This window comes from Chaetodon auriga, chromosome 22, assembly GCF_051107435.1.
Source record: "Chaetodon auriga isolate fChaAug3 chromosome 22, fChaAug3.hap1, whole genome shotgun sequence".
NCBI classification, from domain to species: Eukaryota; Metazoa; Chordata; class Actinopteri; order Chaetodontiformes; family Chaetodontidae; genus Chaetodon; species Chaetodon auriga.
In genome coordinates, this window is record NC_135095.1 from 18,294,501 (window position 1) to 18,321,323 (window position 26,823).

At 45.1% G+C, this 26,823-nt stretch overlaps 2 protein-coding genes across 2 annotated transcripts; one reads left to right on the top strand and one right to left on the bottom strand.

The window, feature by feature from the left end:
• Positions 1-5,748: 5,748 nt before the first annotated feature.
• On the top strand, positions 5,749-10,910 carry LOC143314625 (arg8-vasotocin receptor-like). The gene is made up of 2 exons (XM_076721647.1): positions 5,749-6,764; positions 9,339-10,910. Exons 1-2 carry the CDS (start codon positions 5,795-5,797, stop codon positions 9,620-9,622), a joined length of 1,254 nt encoding a protein of 417 aa, XP_076577762.1. The 5' UTR covers positions 5,749-5,794; the 3' UTR covers positions 9,623-10,910.
• Positions 10,911-20,066: 9,156 nt separating this feature from the next.
• On the bottom strand, positions 20,067-26,589 carry cwf19l1 (CWF19 like cell cycle control factor 1). Its single transcript, XM_076722587.1, has 14 exons — positions 26,493-26,589; positions 25,782-25,866; positions 25,612-25,696; positions 25,204-25,305; positions 24,712-24,926; positions 24,496-24,611; positions 24,297-24,381; positions 23,705-23,857; positions 23,260-23,410; positions 22,653-22,732; positions 22,360-22,569; positions 21,898-22,017; positions 21,670-21,767; positions 20,067-20,904 (listed from the first exon to the last, which is right to left on the bottom strand). The coding sequence occupies exons 1-14, from the start codon at positions 26,513-26,515 to the stop codon at positions 20,760-20,762; spliced, it is 1,668 nt and encodes a 555-aa protein (XP_076578702.1). The 5' UTR covers positions 26,516-26,589; the 3' UTR covers positions 20,067-20,759.
• Between the last annotated feature and the right edge of the window lie 234 nt (positions 26,590-26,823).

Here is a 26,823-nt window from a genome sequence, read left to right on the forward strand (position 1 = left end):
TTAAAAAAAAAACAAAGGCCCTGATCCATACGTTGAGTCAGCTGTAACAGAACTGCAATACAGCCAACCTGCTGCAGCTCAGAGTGCATGAAAACTAGTTAGCAAGTTAGCAGAGAAGTCTCAACAGTCAGCTAACGATGACAGATAAAAGGTTAAAACAGCGAGCTAAAGGCCACGGACAGCCAGCTGCAGCGGTTAGCGAACAGTTTGAATGGATAAACATCTGGAACAGCCAAGAACAACAGATGAATGGTAAAATAAATAGCTTTAAACAGTTAACAGAGCTAAGTGTAACGGACAAATGGTTGATAGATCTGAAAGTATCAGCAGCAGCTGTAAATGCAAACGTGATGAAAATAATTGATCAGACCTCTGGTACGAACCAGTGGCAGATAAACACCAGGAGAACAAAGACTGAAAGCTCTACTTAAACTCAGTGTCGAAGAGTTTATCCACAAACTGAAGGCATTTTCACACCTGGACCACCGGCTGTGGAGGCTGATTCAGGGTCAGAGCGTTCTTGAACGTATTGATCGCTTCATAACTTTAATTAAAAGTCTCCGCTGCCGATCAAACCTCGTCCCGAGTGTGTGTGCGCTGCTTCAAGCTGAGCTCCGGATGAAGTCTGCTGTTTCCAAAATATCACAGTCCCACGTGTGAAAGTGGAAACAGGAAGTGTCTCAGGGCTTTTCGTGTTGTAGCAACACCCTAAATGTCAAAGATTCACTAGTTTGAGCTTCTGTTTGAGTTTAGTGAACTGAACATCTTTCAGACTCTTGTTTTGACATTGATCAATATGATGAAGAACAGGAATCGCTCAGACACCTTTATTATTGTTAATTTGAAGTTCTCTGATTGGCCACCTGTCAGTCGCTGTGTGTAAAAGCTGTTAAAAACAGTTTGAGCTTGTTTGTTTGTGTTTCTGTGTGTTAATGTGTTTTTTAGACTTCAGACATCTTTAAATACAAAATTTAATCTCCTGGAGGCTCAAAGGCTTTACAGTGGAACAATGGCGTGAGGTCACACACACACACACACACACACACACACACACACACACACAGCATGTAAATGGTTGCACATGCATTGAAAACAATACCTGCCGCAGCATCAATGCAGGCTGTTTTCCACTGGGACGCTCTCTGCGGCTGAAACGCTGAATTCTTTTGACGCAGTAGTTTTTCTCACTGACAAGTGTTTCGGCGACAGTCGGCGCCGTCAGACATTAGCGTGCGAAGACGAGGCGCATTTAATAACGAAGCCATCTCTGCACAGTGTGGGACGCTCGTCTCTGCGTCTACGCTCGTCTATGCTTCATCTGTGCTTTGAACTCATTTGAGAGGGAAATGTTGTTTTGTTCCACTCCATTAATCTGACAGCTGGAAGTCCATTAAATATGAGACGAGCTCAGTGTGTCCCGAAAACAGACATCCTCCCAAACTCAATGATATTTCAAGAGTTTTGCAAAAACTGGAAAAACAGCAGCATGTGTCATTCACTCAAATTCCTCCATGATGAGAGTGTTTCTGTCTTACCTGCTGTGGCTGAAGGAGAAGAAACACGGTGGACACCGTGGACAGCGTGGGCAGCGCGGACAGCACACCTGTCTTGTACAGAGGTGATGAGGACGAAGCTGCCATGGGCTGCCCTCACTGTGGCTCCTGACACTTCTACAACATATCAGAAAGAGAAGCAAACCCTGACGTGATGTTGGTGTGAAGACGCTGTGGGCATCAGGCATTTTAACTGTTTCATGTCAATTTTCTGGACTTCCGTCTTCATAAGTGTCTTTTCCTTCTGAATGAACTTCTTTGATTTTATGAACTTTTGCCCGTTAAGGGCTGTTTCCTCTCTGGTTTGTTACTTTAAATGGTGGAAGAAGTCGGTCCCTCAGCTCGGCTCAGCTCATATCCGTCCTCACGCTCTCTGCTGTATTGCTTCTTTCTGCCCTCGCTGGCTCCGCAGATTTTGCCCCAAGGACCTTTGTTGACTTAGTATTGAATTACTGCAGCACTGAAATGTCCAAACAGGACCCGAGGAGATAATAGAGAAGCCCAGCAGACTCACTGGGGTAATGTATAGTTAATTAAAGAACAGTATGAACCAGACCCAAAGGGCCAATAAGTGGGATTTATTTAGTCTCAGAGCAGGAAACGGCCACATCTCTGAGTCCTGATGGTGCTGTGGATCAATACCGATGATTCACCTGGAACAGATGTTGATACTGGCTCAGGAAAACCCAAACAATCAGTGACAACGTGACAATCTATGATTCACCTAATGATTGTTTAAAGAAACACATCACCTGTAGAGAAAAGTCCTGCATGCAAACTCAGCAGCTGCACCAAAGTATACTTGTTGTTGATTATGCAGAACAGCCTGTTTCAGAATAAATTACTGGATTTTAATTATTGATGCATTAATGTGTTTGTCACTTTAACGCTGCAGCTGGTGAAGGTGGAGCTACTCTTCATAACCTGCAATAATACACCATATTTTATTTGTAGGTTCGATTTTGCATCATTAATCTGAGTCTGTCTGTGGAAATGCTCAACTCAAGTTCAAGTAGCTGAAACTTGTATTTAAGTACAGGACTTGAGTAAATGTACTGAGTTACTTTGCACCACTGCCGACAGAAAGTCATCCTTTCCTGTGAATCCCACGTGTTAAACAAACGTCTTCATCGTCTAAAGGTGGGCATGTCACCCTTTAAAACAAGCGTCCTGATGGCGGCAGCTCCTGTGTTCTGTCAGGTAAAATGACTGTTTTCTCAAAGGAGTCTGGTGGCTTTGAAGAGAGCACAGATGGATAAAACAGCTCCAGTCCCCCGTCAGACGAGGCAGACTGACTGCACAGCAAAGAGGTGAAAAACAGGGCAAACTTAAACTCATACTGATTTTTTTGGTGGCCCTCTCAGGGACTAAACTTCATTCCAAGTGGAAAAATGTGTATTTTTATCATTTTGGTGGCATAAGCGTAATCTAACATGCATGTTTTCCTGTGTGTGCCAGTATCTGAGCTCTTATCAATGTGTACCCCAGCCGGGGTTATGGATCATTATTATACCAATCTGACAGGTTTCATAATCACAGCGTAATAAATCTACAACTCCTGACAGCTCAGACTATTACCCACCATTGTTTAACCACAGAACATTATGTAATGGCATCAGCAGCTGGCTCTGCCCAAGCACAACTGCTTGACATGAAAAACACATTTGGCCTCTCTGACTTTCAAATCCCTCTCTCCACTAATGCTCCTTGCATATAGATTGAACATTAAGATAGTAAGTTGTGGCCTTGTAAGGCAGCGTGCAAGAAATGATGATGTGCTTTAGACCGGTGTCAGAGGACGGTGGGACGACGAAAGTCCTCCACAGAGGAGGAGGATGCAAGGTCGCTCCCACTTAGCAGAACACAGCACAAAGCATCTAAAGTGTTATTAATCGCCATAATGTGTTTTACTGTTAGTGTCCAAGAAATGAATAAAATGCACTTTTATTCTGAGAGCAAAAAAGCAAAAACTAAATTCCAAGAACATCAAACTGTCACTTTACGAGGGTTATGTGCCAGACTGTTTCTGGGCTGGGACCACTAACTTCCTGCCTGACAACCAGCAGAGACTCCAAGATTTTCACACAACGCAATAAAGTTTCTGAACGGATTAAACAAACAGGACTGAACATGTCAGTGAACGTTAGCGGTGCTGGTCGGCGGATTTCGTTTCCTTTGGACAGATTCAGGCAGAGCAGCTGTTTCTACCTGTTTTCAGTCCTTATGCTAAGCTAAGCTAACCCGCTGCTAGCCGGAGAGTGGTATCAATCTTCTCATGTAACATCCTGCCAGAAAGTGAATATTTCCCAAAATGTTGCCACACTTTTGTTTGAGAAAGTATGACAGAGTTGAACGTAAAGCCCAGGAAACCTACTGCTGTCTGCTGTCATTTCACTCACGTTCCAGACGCCATTTTAACCAACAGCAAATTACAGGATGTGGTCTGTGACTGACACGCAGCAGGACAAAGACAAAAGACAAAGACAAAGCCAGAAGTCTCTCCAGGAGGTCTGACAGAGCTGAAGGGAAGACAAAACGACTGCATGACGTGGCTTTGAGTCAAAAATCGTACATGAAACAAAGGTTTGGTGTGACTTAGACTCCCTGAGGACGTCATTGACTCTGATGTCCGATGAGAATAAATGTAAATCTGTTTTGAAGTTGCACTTCAGAACTTGCCTGAGAATCTTCATATTTTTAAGTTTTCTTCAGTATCCACTGATAGTTATCTGTATAACTATGGGTACACCGCAAACATGAGCTGCTAACAGCTAATTCGGCTAACTTTTAAATGGTGCCGGTTTTCAAACGTGAACAAATAAAGGTTGAAAACACGGGACTGAGGAGAGAACAGAGCAGCTACCTGTGGCTCACATTACAGCAGCACTTTGAAGGGGTGTCCTGGGGTCTGGCTCTCCTCAAGGCTTTCATTATTTCTGCCATCATATTTTTTTCCCCAAACAGGCCTTTAAGTTGCTGTTAGCATGTTTGCATCCATCAGATGAGCACAAACATGTTCAACTGCCTGCTTTTTTAAATTTCCCACTGAGCTAATAGAAGAAAACAAGCAGCTCTTCATTGGAAAAAGCTCATTTCTCAAAGTGAATCCACTGAGTTGAATGAGAAAAGACAAAACTGAAATGTGATTGTGTATTTTTTTAAAGGGAAAGCTTCAGGAGAGAAGCTGTGACTTCACTTCATGTATCAGCAGAGCAGCAGTTTAGCGTCTGGCTCAATGCTGAGAAAACAAACACAGCCTCGCAGGTTATCAGGTTATCTCCACACAAACAAATTAGAGAGCCATGGTCAGAATAAACTGAAGGATAAATCAACATTCAGGCGACAAAGTCAATCAGCGTTTAAGAAGGTGCTAATTGGATGTTTTCCAGGAAAGTTCCTGTTACCGACTGTTATATGGAAATTATTAGTTAATGAATCAATCGGCAGACAACAGAGACATAATCATGACAGAAAATACAGAGAATTCTGTGGCTGGAGCTTCTCAGATGTGAGGATTTGTTACTTTTCTCTGCTGTATATTATCATAAACTTCATATATTTGTTAAAATATGTTAAATTAACATATTTTGAAATGGAGAATTAAAAAAAAGCTTGAACACAAAGTCTGGCGATGAAAACACATCAGAACATTTCAGAGTAAATTCTGATGTTTCTGTTTTCATTCTCCTCCTCATACTTAGCATTTATTCTTTTCATTTAGTGTTTACCTTTTTAATATGTGTGGAAAATGTTTCTCCACAATGCTTCAGCCACGATGAAAACAGTTAAAAAAAAAAAGAAAAAGGAAGAGGAAAACGTTCTGGTTTATTTTTCAGTCCATTTTCTCCAGAGATACAGCAGAGGTTCCTCCCTGCAGGCTCCACTTTATCTCGTGTATTAAGTGGGAGGGTGGAGGAAGGGTGTGTGTGTGTGTGTGTGTGTGTGTGTGTGTGTGTGTGTGTGTGTGTGTAAGGGGGCTGGTCTCTGCCTTTAAAAGACGCTGGATCTGCAGCTCGGATTCAAACCAGGAGTTTTTGTGAGCCACAAGTGGAAAAAATAATTTTAATTTTTGTTCTTGTTTCTCATTTCTGACCGCCTGGCTCTTCGCGTGCACACGTGCACCCCGGTGATCAGCTCATACATGCTGCAGTGATCGACAGTTCGTAGCCACAGTCTCCGGCGGTGACCGTTACGCACAGGCGGGCAGCCACCTCCGTGCGCCCGGAGGAGAGGAGACCACCATGCGCTTCCCCTCGGAGAGCTCCTGCAACATCACCGGCAAAAACTACAGCGAGGAGTTCAACTTCACGCTGCAGCTGGAGCCTGGAGCCGCCGCGGCTGCTGCGAACATCAGCGGGACGAGAAACGACACCGACCCGTTCGGACGGAACGAGGAGGTGGCCAAGATCGAGATCACCGTCCTGAGCCTCGCGTTTCTTGCGGCTGTGGTGGGGAACGTGAGCGTGCTGGTGGCCATGTACAAAACCCGGCGGAAACCGTCGCGCATGCACCTGTTCATGAAGCACCTGAGCCTGGCCGACCTGGTGGTCGCCTTCTTCCAGGTGCTGCCGCAGCTCTGCTGGAAGATCACCTTCCGCTTCTACGGACCGGACTTTCTGTGCCGCATCGTCAAACACCTGCAGGTGCTGGGCATGTTCGCCTCCACCTACATGATGGTGATGATGGCCCTGGACCGCTACATCGCCATCTGCCACCCGCTGCAGACGCTCCAGCAGCCAACGCAGCGCGCGCACATCATGATCGGCTCCACCTGGGCGTGCAGCCTGGTGCTCAGCACCCCGCAGTACTTCATCTTCTCCCTGAGCGAGGTGCGCCCCGGCTCGGCCGTCTACGACTGCTGGGGACACTTCGTCCAGCCGTGGGGGCCGCGCACCTACATCACCTGGATCACGGCCGGAATCTTCCTCGTGCCCGTGGCCGTGCTCGTGTTCTGCTACGGATTCATCTGTCGTACAATCTGGAAGAACCTCAAGTGTAAGACCCGGACGAAGAGCGTGGGCGCGGTGGCCGAAGCCACCAAGAACGGGATCCTGGGCAGGAATTCGGTCAGCAGCGTCAGCACCATCTCCCGCGCCAAGTTACGCACGGTGAAGATGACTTTCGTGATCGTGCTGGCGTACGTGGTGTGCTGGGCGCCTTTCTTCACCGTGCAGATGTGGTCGGTGTGGGACAAGACCTTCTCCTGGGACGGTGAGTCACCTGTGAGGAGCCTCCTCTCCTCCAGCTCAAAGACCAAGTTCTAATGATTTGATAAAAATAAATCACCGCTGTTCATTCTTATAGAAACAATTTCATGTTTCTGTCTTGTAGCAACTTGAAGTCGTACCATCCGGAATTGTTGCCCAAAGAGAAATTTGTGTTGCAGCCAAAAGAAAACACAGAAAGACCTGAACAACACGAAGCTGCTGACAGCTCAGATGCTGTGATTTACGTTTCTCTGGCCTGAGGAAACATCATTATCCAATATTTCAGGAGAAAGAGCGAAGTCTGAAATGATTTTCATTCCTGTCCAGTCAATCGTGGGCTGGAACCAAAGGAGGGAAAGTATTTAGTGTTTTTATTGAATCCACATCTGAGAGCAAAAACATGAAGAGGAGATTCAGTTCAGTGCCAACTTAAACATCAAGATAAAGAACAGCTTTTTGTACAAGCTGGACCGATGTCAGTTCAGTGGTTAATCCATAAATTCTCATAATAATATCCTTATAATTCCATCTGTAATCTTGTATGATGATGATTCAGAGAAAATGTCACTGACTCAGTTTCAGTTCAGTGTGTAATCAGGGTGGAGAAGATCCACGTGAAGTTATCCATCTGTGAACTCAGCACAGTTCTTTAAATCTGCACATTTTACTGTCTTCCTTCACCAAGATTTTCAAAGTAAAAGCAGGTGTCTGCAGGTTGTACGCTGCAGTGAAAGCGTGGAGGTACTGATGTCGTGCTTTGAGCTAAAAGCTAATCAGCCTGCTAAAACCCCCGCAGTGACAAAGCTAACTTGCTGATGTAAGCATATTTACCATGTTCACGATCTTAGTTTGCTGTGTTAGCGTGCTAGCATTTGCTAATTAGCACAGCTGATTTTAACCTGATGGTGGCGCCAGATGAAAAGTCAGAGGATCACCAGAGTGATTAGAATTCATCCTCAGGGGAACGTGAATATCTGAGCTGGATTTCATGCCTGGATCACAGTGGTGGACAGACAGTCCCGCCCCTGAGGTCACGCCGCTAGCATGGCTCAAACACTGAGCTATCACCTGGAGGGTGGCAGCAATCGCTCGCCGTGTGGAAGTCCTCCACAAACAGCCTCTCAGAGCTGCTCCTGGTGTCGAGGGATGGAAGCTGCTGGTAAAAAATAACATAAATGGACCAAAGCAGCTGAGTCAGTGCTGAAGCTTCCAGCAAAAACAGTATTAATGGAAAAGCAGGTGTTGTTATTGTGGACGATCATCCTGCCAAACTTTAGCTGGAAAATACCTCGAATGTGTCGTTACATTGATGCCATGTCTGAGTCGTAGGTGAAGGCCAGAAACTTGCATTCTCAATTTATCTTAGAGTTTATAATATTCATCATTTGTCAAACTGTCAATTCAAGGCATGAAAATAGGAAAATGTGGACGTGTGACAGGTCACATTGACAGTGGAAATATTTCAGCTGGAAACTTTCCCTGAGGCCAAACTGCCCCAAGGAATAAATCAAAAGGGCAGAAACGTATTTGGCGTTTTATGAAACGTCAGACGTGAGCGGTGTGTGTAACGTGAGCTTCACATGATGGAGGCGAGGACACGCAGCTGCTCGCCCACCTGAAGAATCTCACCATGGCTCCAAAGAGTTTTATTGACTCATGATTGTCCAAGTGCTGCTTTCAGGGCCTTTTTACCCCAACAGGAATAAATTAGAGTCTTCTCCTTTTTGGCATGAAATCAGTCGAACCTGAACAGCACCTAAAATCCAAGAATCTGCCAAAAAAACATTCCTTTCTGTGCGCAGTGAAATCAGAATTTAACCCGAAATGAATAAAAATCAGTTCGATCTGTGATTTTAAGCCAAACTGGCAAAGTGTTGGCTCCAACGCGTCTCAAAGTGTGCTGCCCTCTGCACCAGCAGCTGTAACTCCTGGAGTCCATTTTCTATATTCTGAGATAAGTCTGTCTTGACATTTAGCGTACAGACTATCAGCGTTTTCTCAAATGTCAGAGAGATTAGAAGGAGCTTTTCTTACTGTGGAACAGGGCGACTCTCAGCTCTCTGCTGGAATCCCTGCGTGGAGACGATGGCTGCAGACAGAAAACTGAACATCTCTGTCAAAGATGAGACTATTTTTGGACACTACAGATGATCGGTGCATTAGCTGTCCTTAGCTACAGTTTCTACGCCTGCATCAGCTGTTCATTTATCTTGTTAGATGCTGAGTATTTTTATTCCCTTAAATATGTTTGATGATTCATCGTGAACACGCCACCGTCCGAACTCTCTGACTGCATGTCCGCCGCCTGACAGACGCTGTGACAGTCAGGGTTCAGAGGAGTTTAGCGGTTGTTAATTGAGTGCGTAATGAAAACGGTTGTAGGCTGAAGCCTGGGAGAGCGAACAGGGAGGACGGGAGAGGCTCAAACTGGAGCTGGAGGCGAGAACAAACATGTGACAGGCAGGCCGGTGAGTCAGAGCAGCAGCCTGACTCCCTGAAGAGAAAACGTACACAGCTCAGATCAGCTTGACATCTCAGAGCGTGCCTCGTAAATCTGCCTCTTTCTGTTTCCCCGCAGACTCTGAGAACGCCACCGTCACGCTCTCCGCCCTGCTGGCCAGCCTCAACAGCTGCTGCAACCCCTGGATCTACATGTTCTTCAGCGGGCACCTCCTCTCCGACTTCGCCGGCAGCCTGCCGTGCTGCCGCTCGCTGAGGGACAAGTTCGTCCACCAGGATTCGGACAGCAGCATCCGGCGGACCACGCTGCTGTCCCGCCTGCAGGGTCCTCGCCTCTCGGAGCCGTTCAGAGACCTCAACCCCGCCCTGAAAAGCTGTCCGCAGTGCCCCTCTGCGTCCTGACCACCGGAAACACGCCGCAGGAAACAGGAAGTGGTCTTAATCTGCTGGTTTGTGGCAGTGAGGGAAGGTATCTCCTCTGAGGGTGGAGCCGCACCTCCAGTTTGTTTTCTTTGGTCCGATCCAGAGCGGAGAGGTTTACTCCAGGTCAGCTTCTCACGTTGGTTTGTTTAGGTTCACACGGCCGTCAGGAAAAGAGTTCTAAGAAGCATCTTCAGTCTGCCGGGTTGGAGCCCAGTCACTTTAGCTTTAGCTGTTAGCATGATGGTCCTGACTGCGCTCATTGCTGTAATTTAACTGCTTTAGTGTCAAATGTGAAAACTGGCTGAATGTGAGCTTCTGTTCACACGGAGAATCATTTTGTGACGCATGAGGAAAAAAACATGTAAAAAACACGTTTAAACCCATAAAGGCTTCGGCGCTGTGAGGTTTGACTGAGTTCAGGTTCAGGTAAGGACACTTCACTACATTACGAGTCCGTCTGTGCGAGACCACCGGTGGGACCTGGTTCTGTTCCAGTCCGGGTCAGCTGACAGATAAAATCATGCAGTTTAAAGAGTCGAACGTGAAGTCTTCACATCCAGATGTTCTCAGAAAGATCCTCGTAAAGATGATTCATAATTCATGTTTCCGTCACGTCACACGGACCAAATACATTTCTATATTTTGCAGCATCACACACAAACGCATCACAGCACAGTCGCTGCACATCTGAAAGGTACTAAAGACTGTTCTCACTCAATCTGCCAGTTATTTTCTAAAGTACTGATTAATCGTTTGGTCCATAAAATGTCAGAAAATAGTGAAAATGCACACAAGTATATAAGTTTACATATTCCAGTCATTTGTTTTGTCCAGTCATCCTTTAAACCCCAAAGATATCAAGTTTACTGTCGCAGAAGACAAAGAAAATCAGCTGATATTTACATTTGAGGAGCTGGAACCAGAGAATTTGGGTCATTTTCACTTTAACAGTTTGAGCTCTAAAAGCTCCTCAGAGTCACAGAAACTTGTTATGCAGATAAATATGAGTTTACAATCTAAATGTCCTGAATTGTAATTATTTCTGCTTTGATTATCATCAGCTAAAGACAACAAATCTGCTGTTCGATGTGTTAACGGTATTCAAAATGGCACTTTGTTTAACATGTGAAGCCTGTGAATATTCATCTTTAACAGCTCGTCAGTCTAAAGACTCGATCCCACACGTGTGTTGTTGTAAATGTAATGTCTTGTGTTATCTGTGAACTGTTTGAATATATATTGCACATGTTGTAAAGATAAATGTCGTTCCTTGTATCCTCACACGATGTTTGGCTGTTTTCTGCTCCGGACTGTTTGTCTCTGTTTACAGGAACACATCTTATGTAACGCGAGGTTTCCAGGTGATGTGACGCAGCTGTTTTCAGCCTTTTCTGGTCAGCGGAGGAGAAAACAAAGACTTAGCACAGGTTTAAAATGCAGAGCATGAACAGTTCAAGCAAAGAAAAATCTCTCATTGTCAGGCTTCAGTCACGTTAGTGACGGAGGTTTACGGATGCTAACGTGTCCGTCGGTCGACGCACCACTGAGGTCCAGAGTCAGACATCTCAACAGGCATTCATGGCGCCCAGAGGATGAGTCTTACTCTCATTCTTCCTCTAGCGCCACCACGAGGTTGACATTTGTGGTTTTGAGTTGTCTCACCACTGGATGCCCTGATACAGACAATCATGACCCTATGATGCTAAAGATAGCATGCTAACACAACAAACTAAAATGGTGAACATGGTAAACATTTTATCTGCTTTGCATCAGCATGTCAGTGTTGTCACTGAGCATGTCAGCGTCGTCACTGAGCATGTCAGCATGCTGACGTGAGCGTTCATCTTAAACTTGCAGTAACTCATTTTGTACAGATGTTTCTCTGAAAACAGCTGCCTGCTGCAGCCAAAAACAAAGCCAAAAGAGTGATGAGAGTGAGCCAAAGCTGTGAAGTTGAGCTAAAAAATGAGCTGAAACTCACGATAAAGTTTGATCACAGTATCCTCCTCCAGAAACACTCTTCCACAGGGTCGCCCTCCATCTGGACGTAGGATGACAGCGCAGGGTCTCGATGAACTGCAGGTCTACGGCTCCTCGGTCTCATCTCTGAGGAGCTGACGCCATCGACCGTCTGAAAAGGGAAATAAAAAGCTGTTGGTGCTGCAGTCACATTTCATCTTGTGCTTTTTGATTGAGTTCTTTACAGGAGAGCTGCGAGCCTGGAGGCTGAACTGAACCTCACGCTGAACCTGCCGGTGATGAAATGAAGTAGAATTTCCTCTCTGAGTGATCGTGATTAGTTTGAACAGCTCGCAGAACAGAGTCAGAGCTGGGGGGTGCTGAGAGAAACTGCATGATGACAACATATGAAAGGCTGCGTGACATTCACGGTTTTTGTTTTACTTTATAATAGCCAGGATAATTTCTATCTCAGTTACTGACAACAGTTTTACAATATTTGACAGACGGCAAACTTGAACTCAGAGCAGCCACAGGCATCACGCAATCATTAACACTGAAGTAATGCATGAAATCTGCAAGGAGAGGTGAGACCAGGATGAGCAGGTTAGCAGAAAAACACAGCGCAGTGAGAAAAGGACATTTCAGACAGATAAGAAAGGCCACAGATACTTCCTGCACTAGAAGGTTTGGGGGCTCTGCAGCGCCTCCAAAGAGCCGGAGGTTCAACAAGTTCCCCGTGGCCTTGTCTCACCCGTCACTCCGAGTGAAACCACATCAGGGGACAGGACGTGTGTTTTGTCTGATTTCTGTGAATGTCATCGTGGCTCACACCGACACAGCAGACTGTGCAGGACCTGGACCTCGGGGGACATCCATGCTGACTCAGGTAACTCAGGAGTTGACGTGAAACAGCCGAGGGGACCAGGAAATACAAAAACACTGATCTTTACACAGCAAGATAATTCAACCCAGAGACCCTGTACCCTCGACTCCAAACCTGAACCGACTCAGAGGAGCTTTTCAGAGTTACTGAGTTTCAGGAGAATGATGGATCTCAATTTCCAGATGCATGAAACCATGAGGCTGTCACGCCTGACGGTCGATGCAAAGACAATCAAAGTGTAAGAGAAGATTTTAAATGACACTACATTTATACATGAAGTTTAGGAACGTCTTTGGCAGCTATTTATTTCGTCAGTGAGCATGATGGACTTCAGAGTCTGAGAGAGGTTTCAATCCGCTGGCTTTAACAAAGTCCATCGTTCTGTCGGCTTTGAAGGAATTTTCATTTAGAATCAGTCACACTGTCCACCGGGACACGCTTTTATCAAAGAGCTTAATGCAGGAAACTTGCAAAAGGAAGTGCATTGTTAACGACAGGAAGTGCAGATGAACGTGGCTTTAAAACGGAGCAGCTTTCATCATTAACGACCTCGGGTGGAGTCCCATCCTGTGCCAAGCGTTTAAGTGGCCTCTATCTTTCTATATATCACTCCGACTCCTTTTCCTCATTTACATTCAGTCTGTCTGAACACCGTAAATCCCAAACGACCTCCTCATTCTCTTTTTCACTTCTTTCTTCTTCCTCCCATCGAGGTTTTGTTGGTCAGGGTTTGTCTTTGGCGTCTGTTTACACCTGTTCACAGAATCAGACACATGCAGCACAAGGAATTTGACTCCATATGTAGGTCCAATTTAGGGTCATACTAAACATAGAAAGAGGGAAAAAAGCGAGTACTCCTCATAGTGTTGACTGTTGTTCACAGTATGAAGAATTTGTGCAACGTGTGAAAAATATAAGCCAAAATTTGCAAAAATGTGCATTAAAGTAACACATAATGTAGTGAGATGCACAGAGTCAGATTTAGTGACTTTATGTGTCCACATATGGAGGAAGGCGGGGTGGATGGATGGACCAATCAAACGCTGCACCTTCACCCAGGTGACGCTGTTCATGTCGAAGTCAACATTAGGCTTTTCTAACTCACGTAAAGTCACTCAAACACGATCTTTTCCTCAACCTGAACGAGTAAAACCAAAGCAAACGGCGAGCTTTTTCTAACATGTGACACAGAGCAGTTCAAACATGTTTCTTTAAATCCTTTCAGATATCCTGCTCTCTAACAGACACACAGACGACCAGATGGACAAAACAAACCCTCCTCAGCTCCCTCGACCCTGCGGGAGAATTCCCTCCGAAGGCTCAGAACTAGGAGACAAACAAAATGGAGCACTTCCACTGTTTATGTGCCGTACGTCTGTGCATTCAGGAAGTGGTTCCCTATCGCAGACCTCGGGCCCCGGGGAGAAGAAGACGCTCTGGGCTTACAGGAGGGTCGACAACAGCCGAAACAACCTTATGTTCAATGTAAATCTGTGAATCTGCAGCTGCTCAGATAAGTCATTAAAAGAATTACAGCCTCCGAATGTAGGAAAGGACACCAGTCAGTGAACGCAACACCAGAGCAGCGATTCCCAGGTCCAGAACAACGCTGTGCTTTTTCTTTTAGCTCTTCAGCTCCTTCACAATCTGAAGCACAATCCAGTCAAATCATCAGTTTGTAAGATGTTAAGGAAGGTGAACGAGGCCAAGAAGGAACTCTAACACTCACTAAACTGTGGGAGACACTGTGGAAGTGGACTAATAAAGCTTTTCACGAGTCAGGATCAAACACTTTAACGTCATTAACGTCCACTGGACTGAGCGTCTGCGCTCCGAGCAGCGCCCCATTTAATCCTGACTTGGTCCCAGTCCTAATGGAGCTTAATGAGGAGTAAAATCTGCTGTGACTGCAGCCGAATTACATTTCAGGATGTGTTAGCAATCATGCGTTAGTTCAAATGAGATCTATAAGTTGGGACAAACGCAGCTGAAAGTGTGTGTGTGTGTGTGCGTGTGTGTGTGTGTGTGTGTGTGTGTGTGTGTGTGTGTGTGTGTGTGTGTGTGTGAGACGCTGCAAATTTAAAGAAATCAAAGATCGAACATGTCTATGACACTGAGTGAGACAGACACCGTCAGTCTGAATACTTCTGGAAATACTAAACCTGTACCTCTAATCTGTACCGAAGACTTCCATGTTTGGCAGACAGCTGCACCACCTCCAAACCATCAACCCCGCCTGTATCCTTACAGCTTAAAAAGCAATTTTGTGCACATGTTCTTACAAAGTGCTGTACTCTTCATCCTAAAACACACTCCGGGGACGCGCTCGGTTACATAAGACATACGAGAGGCGCTCCTTTAGAAGTATGAATTGTGTACACTGAGGACATGAAAATGCCAGGGAGAGCGAGAGGAGGCGCAGATGAGCAGGAGGCTGTTTTCTGTTCGAGGCCGCAAACACAACACAGCTGATGTGGAGTGAAACTCACATCTGGGAAACATCCTGATAAATGAGTGTGTTCGAGTGTCACTGTGAGTTTACATGAAGAAGCACGACTGGCAGGAGGATAATCAGGACCAGGACCAGGACCAGGACCAGGACCAGGACCAGGACCAGGACCAGGACCAGGAGGGCAGGAGTCCTCTTCTCTGAGAGGCCAAACACATCTGAATAACAGCAAAGATTCAACATCTGGATTCACCGCTGCGCTCTGACAGATGTGCAGCGCGAAGACGCCGTCATTGGACGCTGCTGTGCGTCCGTTAAGACTCTTTCATTCCCACAACTTACATCTGCAAACATTCCAGGATATCAAACGTGCTCATGTGTGTCCATCAAACTGTTCTCTGTCGGGTGGTGAAGCCTCTGAAACAGCTCGCAGCTCAACAGGACAGATGAACAGCGTGACCCAGGACACAGAAACAAGAAGAGCGTGAACATGCAGCGTTTCTCTCTTCTAAAGGCTGGAATAAAACCAGACGACGATCTTTATCTAAACACGATTACCTTTAAGAACGAGCTCTGACTTCAATACGTCACATTTTTAATAGTTTTCCATGTGTTTCATAACTTTAAAGTGCAGAGGAGGAAACTGGAAACTTCTCTCCGTGTATTTGGAGAATAAACGTCATACTTTACACTCCACTGCATTTATCTGACGGCTGGACAAACTAATTATTTTGCAAACCGAAACGTTCAATTGGCTGTTTGAAGGTAAAAATTGTGTCTACTGAACAGAACGTCTGAAAAACAATCAATGCTTCAACCCGATAACTGAAAATAGACTGAATGACTTTTACACATCACAGCACACAAAGAGTTTCCCTCAAGTTTGCCTTAAATCACTGAAATCACTACATACTGATCATATAACGGCTGCTGTACTTTAACTACTAGAACATGATTTAAAACCATAACGGACAATAAGAAACACACATCAGCAGATGCTCCCATGTGAAGCATCAACGTGATGAAGGGCAGCATGTCATCGTCACTGTGAGCAGACTCAAGGCCTCTTCATCAGCACTACGCTGCACTTGCTCACACTTGTTTACAGTCTGTCCCCACACACTGTAATGTCTCACCAAAGAGTCTTTTTCCATTACTGGAGTTAATTAACGACTAATTCATTATGTCTGTGCTCCATTAAGGTGCTTCTGTCTTTATAATCATCATGTCTGCACTTTTCTCTCCACAACATGACAAAATGTCTGTGAAGAAGGTCTCTAAAAGCCATTAGAGAGGAAACACTGACAGAACCGTGTGCGGTTTTTAATGAAAGACCAAATGTCAGCCTCATTTATCCGTTTATGCATCAGCCAGTGGGAAATCCACTCCAGATCAGCCGATGAATAACAGTCAGATTCTCATTTAATAACAACCTGCTTGAACCTCATCACTGGAATCGTCCATGGAAAGATGCCCACATAATCTGATGACAGCGAGCGGAGTCGGCGGCATCCTGTGTGGGCGCTAAGAGGCCCGTTCTGAGGCTTCATTTAGGATTTCCATCATCAGCTCCAGTAATTCACTCAAGGTGCACATCAGTGATTCCCAACATGACGTGCCAGGAAATTCTTCCACTGCCAGGCAGCAGTGTGTGGAGTCGCTCTACTCGAAAAAGATTTTGCTTAAATTAAAAGAATATATTCATAGATATGACAGTCAGGTGACACCTGGACACTATTGGCTGGATTTGAGAGCCTTAACGGGTCGCTAATAGTAACAGATAAAGCCTAAACATAATGGATAAATGGATGAAAGCCAAAAACCATCACAGATAATGAGTGAAGTTAGCTAAAAGTAGCATAGCACCACTCCAAGAGCAGAACAAAGCAACCTGAACACTGAGCGCACAGAAATAATGAAAGATGTCCACTTCATGTTTAAAATCAGCTCAAAGAGGGGTCATCTGAGAGGCCTGTGGGGGTTCACATCTCATCACATGCCCCACAAATCCTCAATGTTAGGAACTCCAGGACGATCATCACGCAGAGAAACTCCCATCATTTGCTTTATTCTGGTCGGTTCGCTCCCTGTCGCATTTATTTAACTGTATGAATGTTATGTGGGAGGATTCGGAGATATGATCATCAAATCTGCACAATATGGGATGGACTGCTAGCAATGCTGAACTTTTCAGAGGATTTAGCAGCCAGGTCATACATAGGAATAACAAAAACTTGCAGGTGCACTGCGGCTAATGGAACGATATTTAATCATCGTAATGGGTTTTCCACAGGAGATGTTGTCGGTGTTCAGCCTGTGAGTCACGCGAACACTGACAACTGAGGCTGCTTCTTCTTGCACTGAACACAAGAGGAGACAGATGTTGGCGGTTTAACACATCTGCAATCAGCGCGAGACCCCCGACGGCCGAGCAGATGTGAGTGTTACATAAAAAACGGCAGTTTAGCTGTTCAAAGGACGAATAACAATAATAAAACCTAGATTCATAAGCAAGGAGCACAAATGAAAGGCAGAACAATAACAGCCGCGGGGTGCTTTAAAATGGGTGCTTCAAACTAAAACAGCACAAATTCTAATAAAAGTGCAGCATAAGCAGACGAGGGAGAGATATTAAAATCACACAACCAGAGAAGATGAAATAGTACCATTAAAGCACAAAGGGGACAAGACAGGGTACCACCATGTCAGGACGACGCAGCCGTTATTACCATGGAGAGTGAAACAGGGGCTTTAACAGGGACCGCAGTTAGCAGACACTTTGTTTTAACTGCAGAGGTTTTGAGATTTTCACTCCACCCCCATACAATGGAGGAACTCCATCTGTGGTGCTCAGAGCCATTAAAATTGTCTTTAACAGCATCCTGTCTCTGAGGAGACGACCCTGTGACAAGTTTTCATTTGGAACCATTAAGGTTAAAAAAATGTGAAAGCAGTTGACGGAGAGGTCTGTGGTTTATAATCTTTAAACCTCTGAGCACATCAGGGGGAAAGATTTCACTTAAATCACTGAAATATCCACAGACAACAAAATACTGCAGAGAATGATGTGGATGACAGCACCCTCTAGTGGTGATGTGATGCAGCTGCAGCACTGAATGACCGCAGATCACCTGAGGCCAGACGGACACTGGACATGATGCTAATGGACAAAGCACAGACAGAAGCTGGTACCTGAAGCACAGTCAGCAGGTGTGTCCCAAGACAGGCACAAACATCTGAGGGACCCACTGGAAGCTTGTGAGAAGCTCCAACCAACAAGGCTGAGTTTTTCAAAAGCAGCAACACACTGAGACAGAAACTGGTCCACACAAATGACCAAACACCAGAGAAGCTCCTGGAGTCCAGTTTACCTCCATTCAGCCCTCCTACAGCCCGCCCACGAACCACAGGAGGGTTTATTGTACTTCATGTCCACTGACACAAACACTACGTTCACGTTCATACTCGTATTAAACACCGTTAGAAAGCTCAGATTCACATAGATTGATTGATTCAAACCATGTTAGTACAATCACAACAGGAGGCTCAATAAACGGCAACAGCAGACAAACAAACATTTTAAAGTTAAGGCAACATTGAGGAAACTCACCGCTGACATCTCTCATTGATCAACAGATTGATAAAACTCCGACAAAAACGGTCTGTAAAACGTCCATAAAAGTCCAGAAGATCCACTGCAGGAAAGACATTTAGTCCAAAACATGAAAATAATCCACAGAAAAAAAGTTTTCTCTTTTCAAATTAGCAGGCAAAGTGCTCGACTTCCGCTTCTCTCTTGTGTTTCCCGCGTTACAACTTCCGGAAACAGACACAGACCGGCGCCATCTTGTCTCCGGCTACTCTGTGGAGTCTCAGGTTTGAATGACACCTCACTTGACCAATCACGATCTGCCATATGAAGCCCAGCAACCAGAGAAGCCAATAACAAAATAGCCTCAGTCTCCTTTTCCGTGTGCAGATCGAGCCAATCACAACTGTTTGCAGATGACCGACACCTCAAATGGCCAATGAAATTCTGAACATACCGCTATGCAATTTCAGTGAAGTACTTTCGCCTTAAATTAAAGATTTCAATTCAAAAAGAGATATTATACACAGTCTGACTGATAAATGTAGTAAGTGGCCTCAAATTAAAGATATAGAGCCAAAATATAGCCATGAATACCTTAACTTATAGTACAGAGGTCAATTTTTTTTTTTTAGCTAAACAGAATTGCCTTTGTTTTGGAGATCACCTTGATAAGCCATTAGAGAAAACATTAAAATATTCAGTTTCTGTGGATTTGTGATCAATTTTTACTCAACCTGGACTCACAGAAGTGTAAGACTCGTGGATAATGAGTCATGGAAATGTCAGCTACAATGACCTACAATGAGTTTGTTTCTCCTGCTTTCATGTTTTCATCAGCTCAGTGAGAAATTTGATTTTGTGTGATGATGGAGGAAGTGAAAACATTTCTGCTGATCTGATAGATGGAAACATGCTAACACCAACATACAGGCTTATTTGAAAACCCATGAGAAGACAGAACAGATTCGGCACATTAAGTGTTGTTGCAGCTTCTGGAGAAAACCGTGAGGGGGCGGTAGACTCTAGGTTACTGATAAACCCTCAGGTGTGCTGGAAGAAGACTTCAGTGAACCTCTGAGGTCCTCTCAGGTGTTAGACGAAGCCAATCCACTTTAATTCTTTAACCGCTTACGTTATAAAAAAGCAACTTTTCTGTGTGTTACTGCTACTACACATCTAACGGAACTTAACTTTAAAAAATTAAGCAGTGTAAGGACATTAAAGGAACAAATAATGCCCAAAAAGGACGCCAAAAAACAACATACATATTTGAATTAGAAATAAGAATTATGAGTATATGGATGTGACGGCCCAGGTGCTGGGTGTGATTTCCCCAGCCTCACCTGCTGCTCTCTGTCACCTGACTGGTGGAGGCTGGCGGTGAGCTCTGAAGCCCACAAACGGGACCCCTGCATGGGTCTCTGGGTGGTTGAGATTCGGTCCCATGCTGACCGCGTCCCCCGCCGGCCTGGCAGGGCTCCCCGTCCTTCCCACGGAGGAACATTAACATGGTAATAACGAAGAACATGACACCAGGAACCCAAAATAAGAGTTTAATCGAGGATCATTTACAAAATACCAGAAATATATATGTTAAAAACTGTTTTCCCCAGAGTTAAAAGAGCCGCCAGAGAAATGATAGAAAAGGTTGTTGAGCTGCTGTTTGGTTTTTACTTTGTTGTGGTTCTGAAAGTGTTTTTGGAGCCTCAGATTGTGACGATTTCAAATTTATTGTGAAGGAGTTCATGCAGCAGCTGCACAAAGTCGTTTTATGTATCAGGAAGAAGTGAAAGTCACTGCTGACCTTTCAAACTCTCACATTTTCATCACTGGAAAACCGTGTCTTCAACTGATAAAGACTCTGAAAAAATGTTTTGAAAGAAAGATTTCAGAAAAGTGTCGACACTTAAAGAGACTTTAAACTTTCAGGACCCTTCAGTATAAAACACAAATGGTCTGCTAGTGTCTCTGTTCCCTCCATGACTTCACCAGCAACGACTGTCAAACATGTTAAAAAAGAAAACTCTGGTTTGAAGCTTCACCGTGACCGAACGAGCAGGAGGAACGAAGAGAAAACGGGAATTTCCCAAAACATCAAACTTCTTCAAGGAGGAAAAAAACAAAAGATGTTACAAACAAAAACAGCAACAACGACCCGGGCTGTGCTGGTGGTACAGTCCTGTGTGTGTGTGTGTGTGTGTGTGTGTGTGTGTGTGTGTGTGCATGTGTGCTAGTCCTCCCAGGCGAAGTCGTACGGCTGGAAGTCGTCTCTCAGCTGTTTGCAGCCCTCCTCCTCCTCCTCTCTGCTCTGTTTACACTCCTTCCAATCAGCTCGAGTCGGGATGTTCAGCAACGCCTCGCTGGCCAGAACCTCCCTGCACACGTACACACACACACACACACACACACACACACACAGACACACAGACAGACACACACACACACACACACACACACACACACACACACACACACACACACACACAGAGTGTTGCTGTTAGGTATCACAGTAAAAACACTGCAGGTGTGTGCTCTGTAATTTAACACATGGACACTCAGCAGGACAAAGAGACGAGAGGTAGACAAACGTCTCCACAGGGGGACGCTGGGGAGCTGAAGGGGAGTGGGTGACTTTAATATTACCTGAGCGGCTCAGTGATTTGAATCCAGACCAGAGTGTGCATGAGTGTGTCTCTGAGCGCCACTGCAGCAGTAATTACAGCTGCTGTTCTCTGAACTCGCTGCTCCTCCTGTTTAGCTTTACGTGTTGGCAGTGTTAAAAGTTAGCCGAATTAGCTGTTAGCAGCTCCTGTTTGCAGTGCACCCATTGTTATACTGATAACTATCACCGAATCACTGTGATACTGAAGGAAACTTAAAAATGTGAAGATTCTCAGTGAAGTTCTGCAGTGTCTTTTTTCTGTGATTTGCAAACAGATTTGTGGATGTTTATTCTTGATGAACATCAGACATTGAGACATCCTCAGGAGGTGAATGATACCAGTGTTTGACTCGGAATATAGATTCACATTCGACAATAAGAGCTGGAGTCTTTGTATTTAAGACGTTTAACAGTGTTTTTAGCTGTAAATCATCGCTTTCTGACGATGTCACATGCAGACTGTTCTTGTGCTGTTTACCTTCCAAACTGCAGAGGAAAATGTTTCTGGATACGATAGTAGAGTTTCTCTCCTGAGTCCAGCTCCACGTAGAAGTACGGAGTCCCAGGAGGAGCAATCTGAACGTGCGCGCGCACACACACACACACACACAGACACACACACATTTTTAAATTTTGGCCTAATGCAGCTTTTATATTTACTGTATCATACTTAGTGGGTGTGTGCGCAGTGTGTTTCCACACACACCTGTTTGAGGTCGGTGTGTTGAGGAATCTCCATGAGCTCCATCTGCTGCTCCTGAGCCTGGACCATGAACGCCTCCTTGATGTCCTCTGTGGTGCAGCGGTCCAGCGGCACCGGGACGACCTGAAGCGCGACGACACAAACACCAAAAGCTTCAACACGTGCCGCACGCCAAATATTAAAACCTATTTCACAGTTTTCTTGCTAAAATATCTGGCAAATTAATTGAAAATGAACATTTATTTGTTGCACTACCAATGAAGTATTTCCATTAATTTAACCGCTGAGTGTATTTTCTTTATTAAAGGTAAAGCTGCATGAGACTGTGACAGTGCAGCACCAACGATCGTCTCTTTATCAACATGTGGCACTTTTTAAACATTTCTATGAGCCATGAACTGTGACGTTCAGTCATTCTGGACTTCCTCTGTGCAGCTGTGACTCAGCATCAAACTGTGTTTCCACCTGGAGCTGCAGGTGCTGGCTTCTGTAATTCCTCTCAAACAGCACACAGCGCTCTCCTCTGCTCTTGTAGAAGCTCTTCAGGGCCGACTTGTACTTCTCCATCTCCTCCACCACCTCCGAGCTGAGCTCCACCACAGACTGGTAGTGACCGATGGGCAGGATCAGCATGTGCTGAGGAGTCAGGCCGCCCTTCGCCATGGCCAGGTAACACTGCCGGCACAGCCAAACAAACAGGGTTTATCACGACGCGGTCGGCTGATGCTTCAGCTTCATGACCGACGGTCTAAACTCACATGTGTTCCTATGCTGATGACCAGGTGTTTCTCCACCTGAGGACTGGCCAGGCAGAACCAGCAGGGACCAGAAGGCTGAGCTGCACACAGTAAAACAGACAACTCACTCACAGAACAAACGTCCAGAAATCCACTGAGAAATCACAGAAACAAGACAATTCAGATCTGAGAATCGTCGGTTTTCTTAAGCATCAAACTCCTCCAGTGACAGCTGTCTGTACGTCTGTGGGTCCACTGCAAACAGGAAGTGCTAACAGCTAATCTGGAATGCTTATAGTGGCACCAGTTAGCCAAAATCTAGACTATTTCTGGGGTTTTGCTCCTCATTTTGGTCCACAAATAGACGTATATGTTGTTGTTAGCATGCTTCCATTCATCAGATTAACAGGAACTTTTCTAATTTATTTCTAATTTTCACACAAAAGAGAAAATTCACATTGAGCTGATGGAAAGTAGAAGAAAAGGGAGTTCAGCGAGTGAACGGACGGCATTTAAGTTCCAGGAGGACCAGTGAGTGATTCTTGTTATTATGACATCTGTTTGAACCAAAAGGAGCTTCAGACTCTGATCTGCCTTAAACGCTGAGTGTTTCCCTGCTTGGACTCACGGTGCCTGCGGGGCTGTTTGGGCTGTCCGTCTCTGTCCTGCTGCTGGTCTCGTCCTCGTCCGTCTCCGTCTGAATATCTCTTCCTGCCGCGGCCCCGGGGTCCGCCGCCCTGCTTCCTGCTCATGTCAAAGAAGTACTGATGGGCCGGCTCCTGGAAAGACAACGGGAAAATTCATTTTCCATTCTGTATCCTGTAGACTTTTATCTTCCGACTCTTCTGTTTTTGCTTTTTAATACTCGCTGCCTGTAACGACTTAACTTCCTCAGTGTGAGATCACTAAAGTCTTATCTGCTAGGGTCTCAAAGTGTTTTAAATATACACCATTTCCTGTCTAATTTAAACGTTTTTGATTGAAAAATGATGTTAATGTGACTATAAATTCGCCACAAGAACACACACACACACACACACACACACACACACACACACACACACACTCTGCACCTCCGCCTCTGCAGTGCTGAAGCCTGTCTTCTGTTTGTCCGTCTTGTCTTTGGCGGAGCATCTGTAGGGACTCTCCGTCACGTCCTGCGGCTGCTTCACCAGCTCTGATGGATCCATGGTCTTCATGGGGATTATGTTGAAGGCGTACAAATACTGCAGCGGCCACACGGACAGACAGACAGATTCAGACAGACCGCTCAGGGTGTGATGGTGCTACTGTTTGCCAGAGGCTTTTAAAGTCTGACACTGGGGGTCTTTAGCCTGAATTTGTTTATATTTTTGGCAAACTGTCATTAAAAGTTTGCCGAATTAGCCGGTAGCAGCTCCTGTTTGCAGTAAACTCATGGAGGTTAAGACAACTGTCACTGGATTTCTCTGATCCTGAAGAAAACTTAAAAATGTGATTATTCTCAGGCAAGTTCTGAACCATCTTTTTTCAATAATTTCAATCAGATTCATTGACGTTTATGCACATCAGACATCTGAGATCCCACCCCTTCCTCCTCCTAAGTCACACTGAATCTAAAACCATGTGCATCATGTCTGCGTGTTCACATCTGATGGAGTTACGACTCTGAGAAGACAAACACACCTTCTTCTTGGCGGGGTTGTTGACGGCTGCCAGGGCGATGAATCGGCTGACGTGCTGAGCATTTTCCTGGAGAACGACGTGATTCCTGAGGATGGAAACGGAAACCCGTGAACAGAAGCGTCAACGCGTGTGAATCACTCGGTCAGCAGGGGTGGAGGAAGGTTTGAGATCTTCACTGAAGTCCCAAACAGAAGCCTACCTGTAGGGGAGTCTTTCATAGTGAGCGCCCTCTAGTGCAGCAAAGTGGTATCGAGGTTTCAGTTTGTCGGCGACGCTGGCGATGGAGCTGCTTCCACAGGACTTTGTGTTCACTTCCTGCCACAGAGACACGTGAAAACAGCAGAGTTCACTCCTGACATCTCGTCCACGTGGGCTTTAAAACGGACCTTAAATTTATGCTGGACTTCGTTGTTACCGGGTTGTTTCCGTACTGCCACACTCCTCGGGGCCACTGTGACGTCAGCAGGATGTCGATGCCTCTGAACTTGGAGCTGCTGGTCAGCGGGGCCACGAGGGCCGACAGATCTTTGGACGTGAAGCAGTGAGCCGGGGCCGGTTCCTGCAGGGCCTCGCGACCGCTGACGTAGGCGATCTGTAATCCTGACACGCCCGTGAACACACCTCGCCGACCTGGAACACGCACAGATCGAAGAAAACTTTAATGTCAAACCAAAGCTGTGGAGACATCATCCCGCTTCTGATCGTTCCTCCCTCCTCGATCCTGGCTTGACCCAGAAGTCCAGTCTGCCATCATGAAGAATTTAATAACTGAGAACAAAACACTGTTAAATTACCTGGAAAATACAACGTGTTTGACATTTAAGTGCATCCACGTTTTCCTCACTCTTGTCTTCTTCTTGCATCTCACTCCCTCCATTATTTTCCTTTCAGGGAATCAGAGTCTTACCCAGATATGTGATGTTGTCAGCCAGCTCACAGCCATCAGCGCTGGGGAAATTCTTCACCGTCTCCTGGCTCGCAGCTCCGAGGATGTAGGTGTGGATGGGAGCTGAGGAGGCACAAAAGAAGAAGCTTTAGATAAAGAACCAAAAAGACACCGTCTGTAGGAGCAGAAACCTGATTTCCTCATCAGCCAATCAAAGAGTGAAAACCAAAATTTATCAGCCTGTTTTTCACTGTTTCAATGAGATATTTCTGTTTTAGTATCAATTTTTCATGGAATTTTTGCATTTATTTAATTTACAATACGGGGAGGTGATGCACCAAAGGTCATGGCAAAAAGCGACGGTTTAAGTCAAGAAAACTGAGGTCAGTTTGTTTTTTGTTGGAAAGTTTTTTTTCCAGATGTTTGCACCTTTCTTCGCTCCGGTTTTGTACTGCTGCCACTCGGCTTCGGCCTCTGGGGTCGTCCCAAAAAACTCTCCAACACACAGCAGCAGCTGCGAGGAAACAGCAGCAAACATCAGGCGACAGAACAGTAACTGTGAAATATGAAATGAGAGCAGCTGGAGCAAACTGACTCACATCGAACTGTCCGGTCTTCTTCTGGATGGTCTGGACTCGATTGAACAGAGTGGTCAGTCTGCCTTCAACGTCCCCACATGCCAAGCTGCAAACAGACACTTCAATACTTCATGCTGTGTCTTTAAATAATAAACATAACATTGCTTTAAAGGAGCATTTCACACTCACGGACAACATTTCAATTCGGCAAACAAAACACGACCTTTACGCGCACTTTTACATCAGTAACAAACACATTTCCATTGCACTTGGTATTGGTTTAAACTTTTAGTGTCAGATTTAAAATGTGGATGCAGCAGATTGTCCTGAAGGAGATGGATTTGGTGGAAAGGGTGTATTCCAAAACTTTTAGTCTTATGCTTCTTCATCGCGTCATCTGATGTGTACAAACCAGCCGAGGGGCAGCGCGGCCTTAAATTGTCTATATTTTGAATGAGGTTCGGCGCGAGTCGTCACGTTTCGCATTGCATTCATTCGGACCTTGAAGGCAAATGAAACAACTTCAGCTGCTTTTAAAGTTTTAATAGATACTGTTTTCCAGCATATCTACAAAAGCTTTTATGAAAGTGTTTTACTGGACAAATCCAACAGACAGCCTGTAACATCATGGGTCAAATCAAATAAACTAAAAACCATCACAGATTCAACCACATTTAACCGGATGAAACGTCGTTAAAACCAAAGTTTAAATGTCTGTAAAGTCAAACTTACACTCGGACTGGCTGGTCCCCCATGTCTTGACTAAATTACAGCAGTTGTTAAAATGTGTGATTTGGATTTTTGCAGCTTGAACGTGCGGTTCGTCGCTAATAGTTGTCCGATCGAAATTACAGCGGAACCTTTTCTGTTTCAGCAAATCACGCATCACTTACGGACAAAGTTAGCTGCAAAATAAACACCAAAAAACTAACATTTTTTGTACTGTGAACATCGATTTATAACATCAACTCGATATTATTTAAGTATATCAAAAAATAAATAAGTCAGGTTGTTACCCGGACAGATTTTTCGCGGAGAGGATGGTTGCCAGGTTTGATTCTTA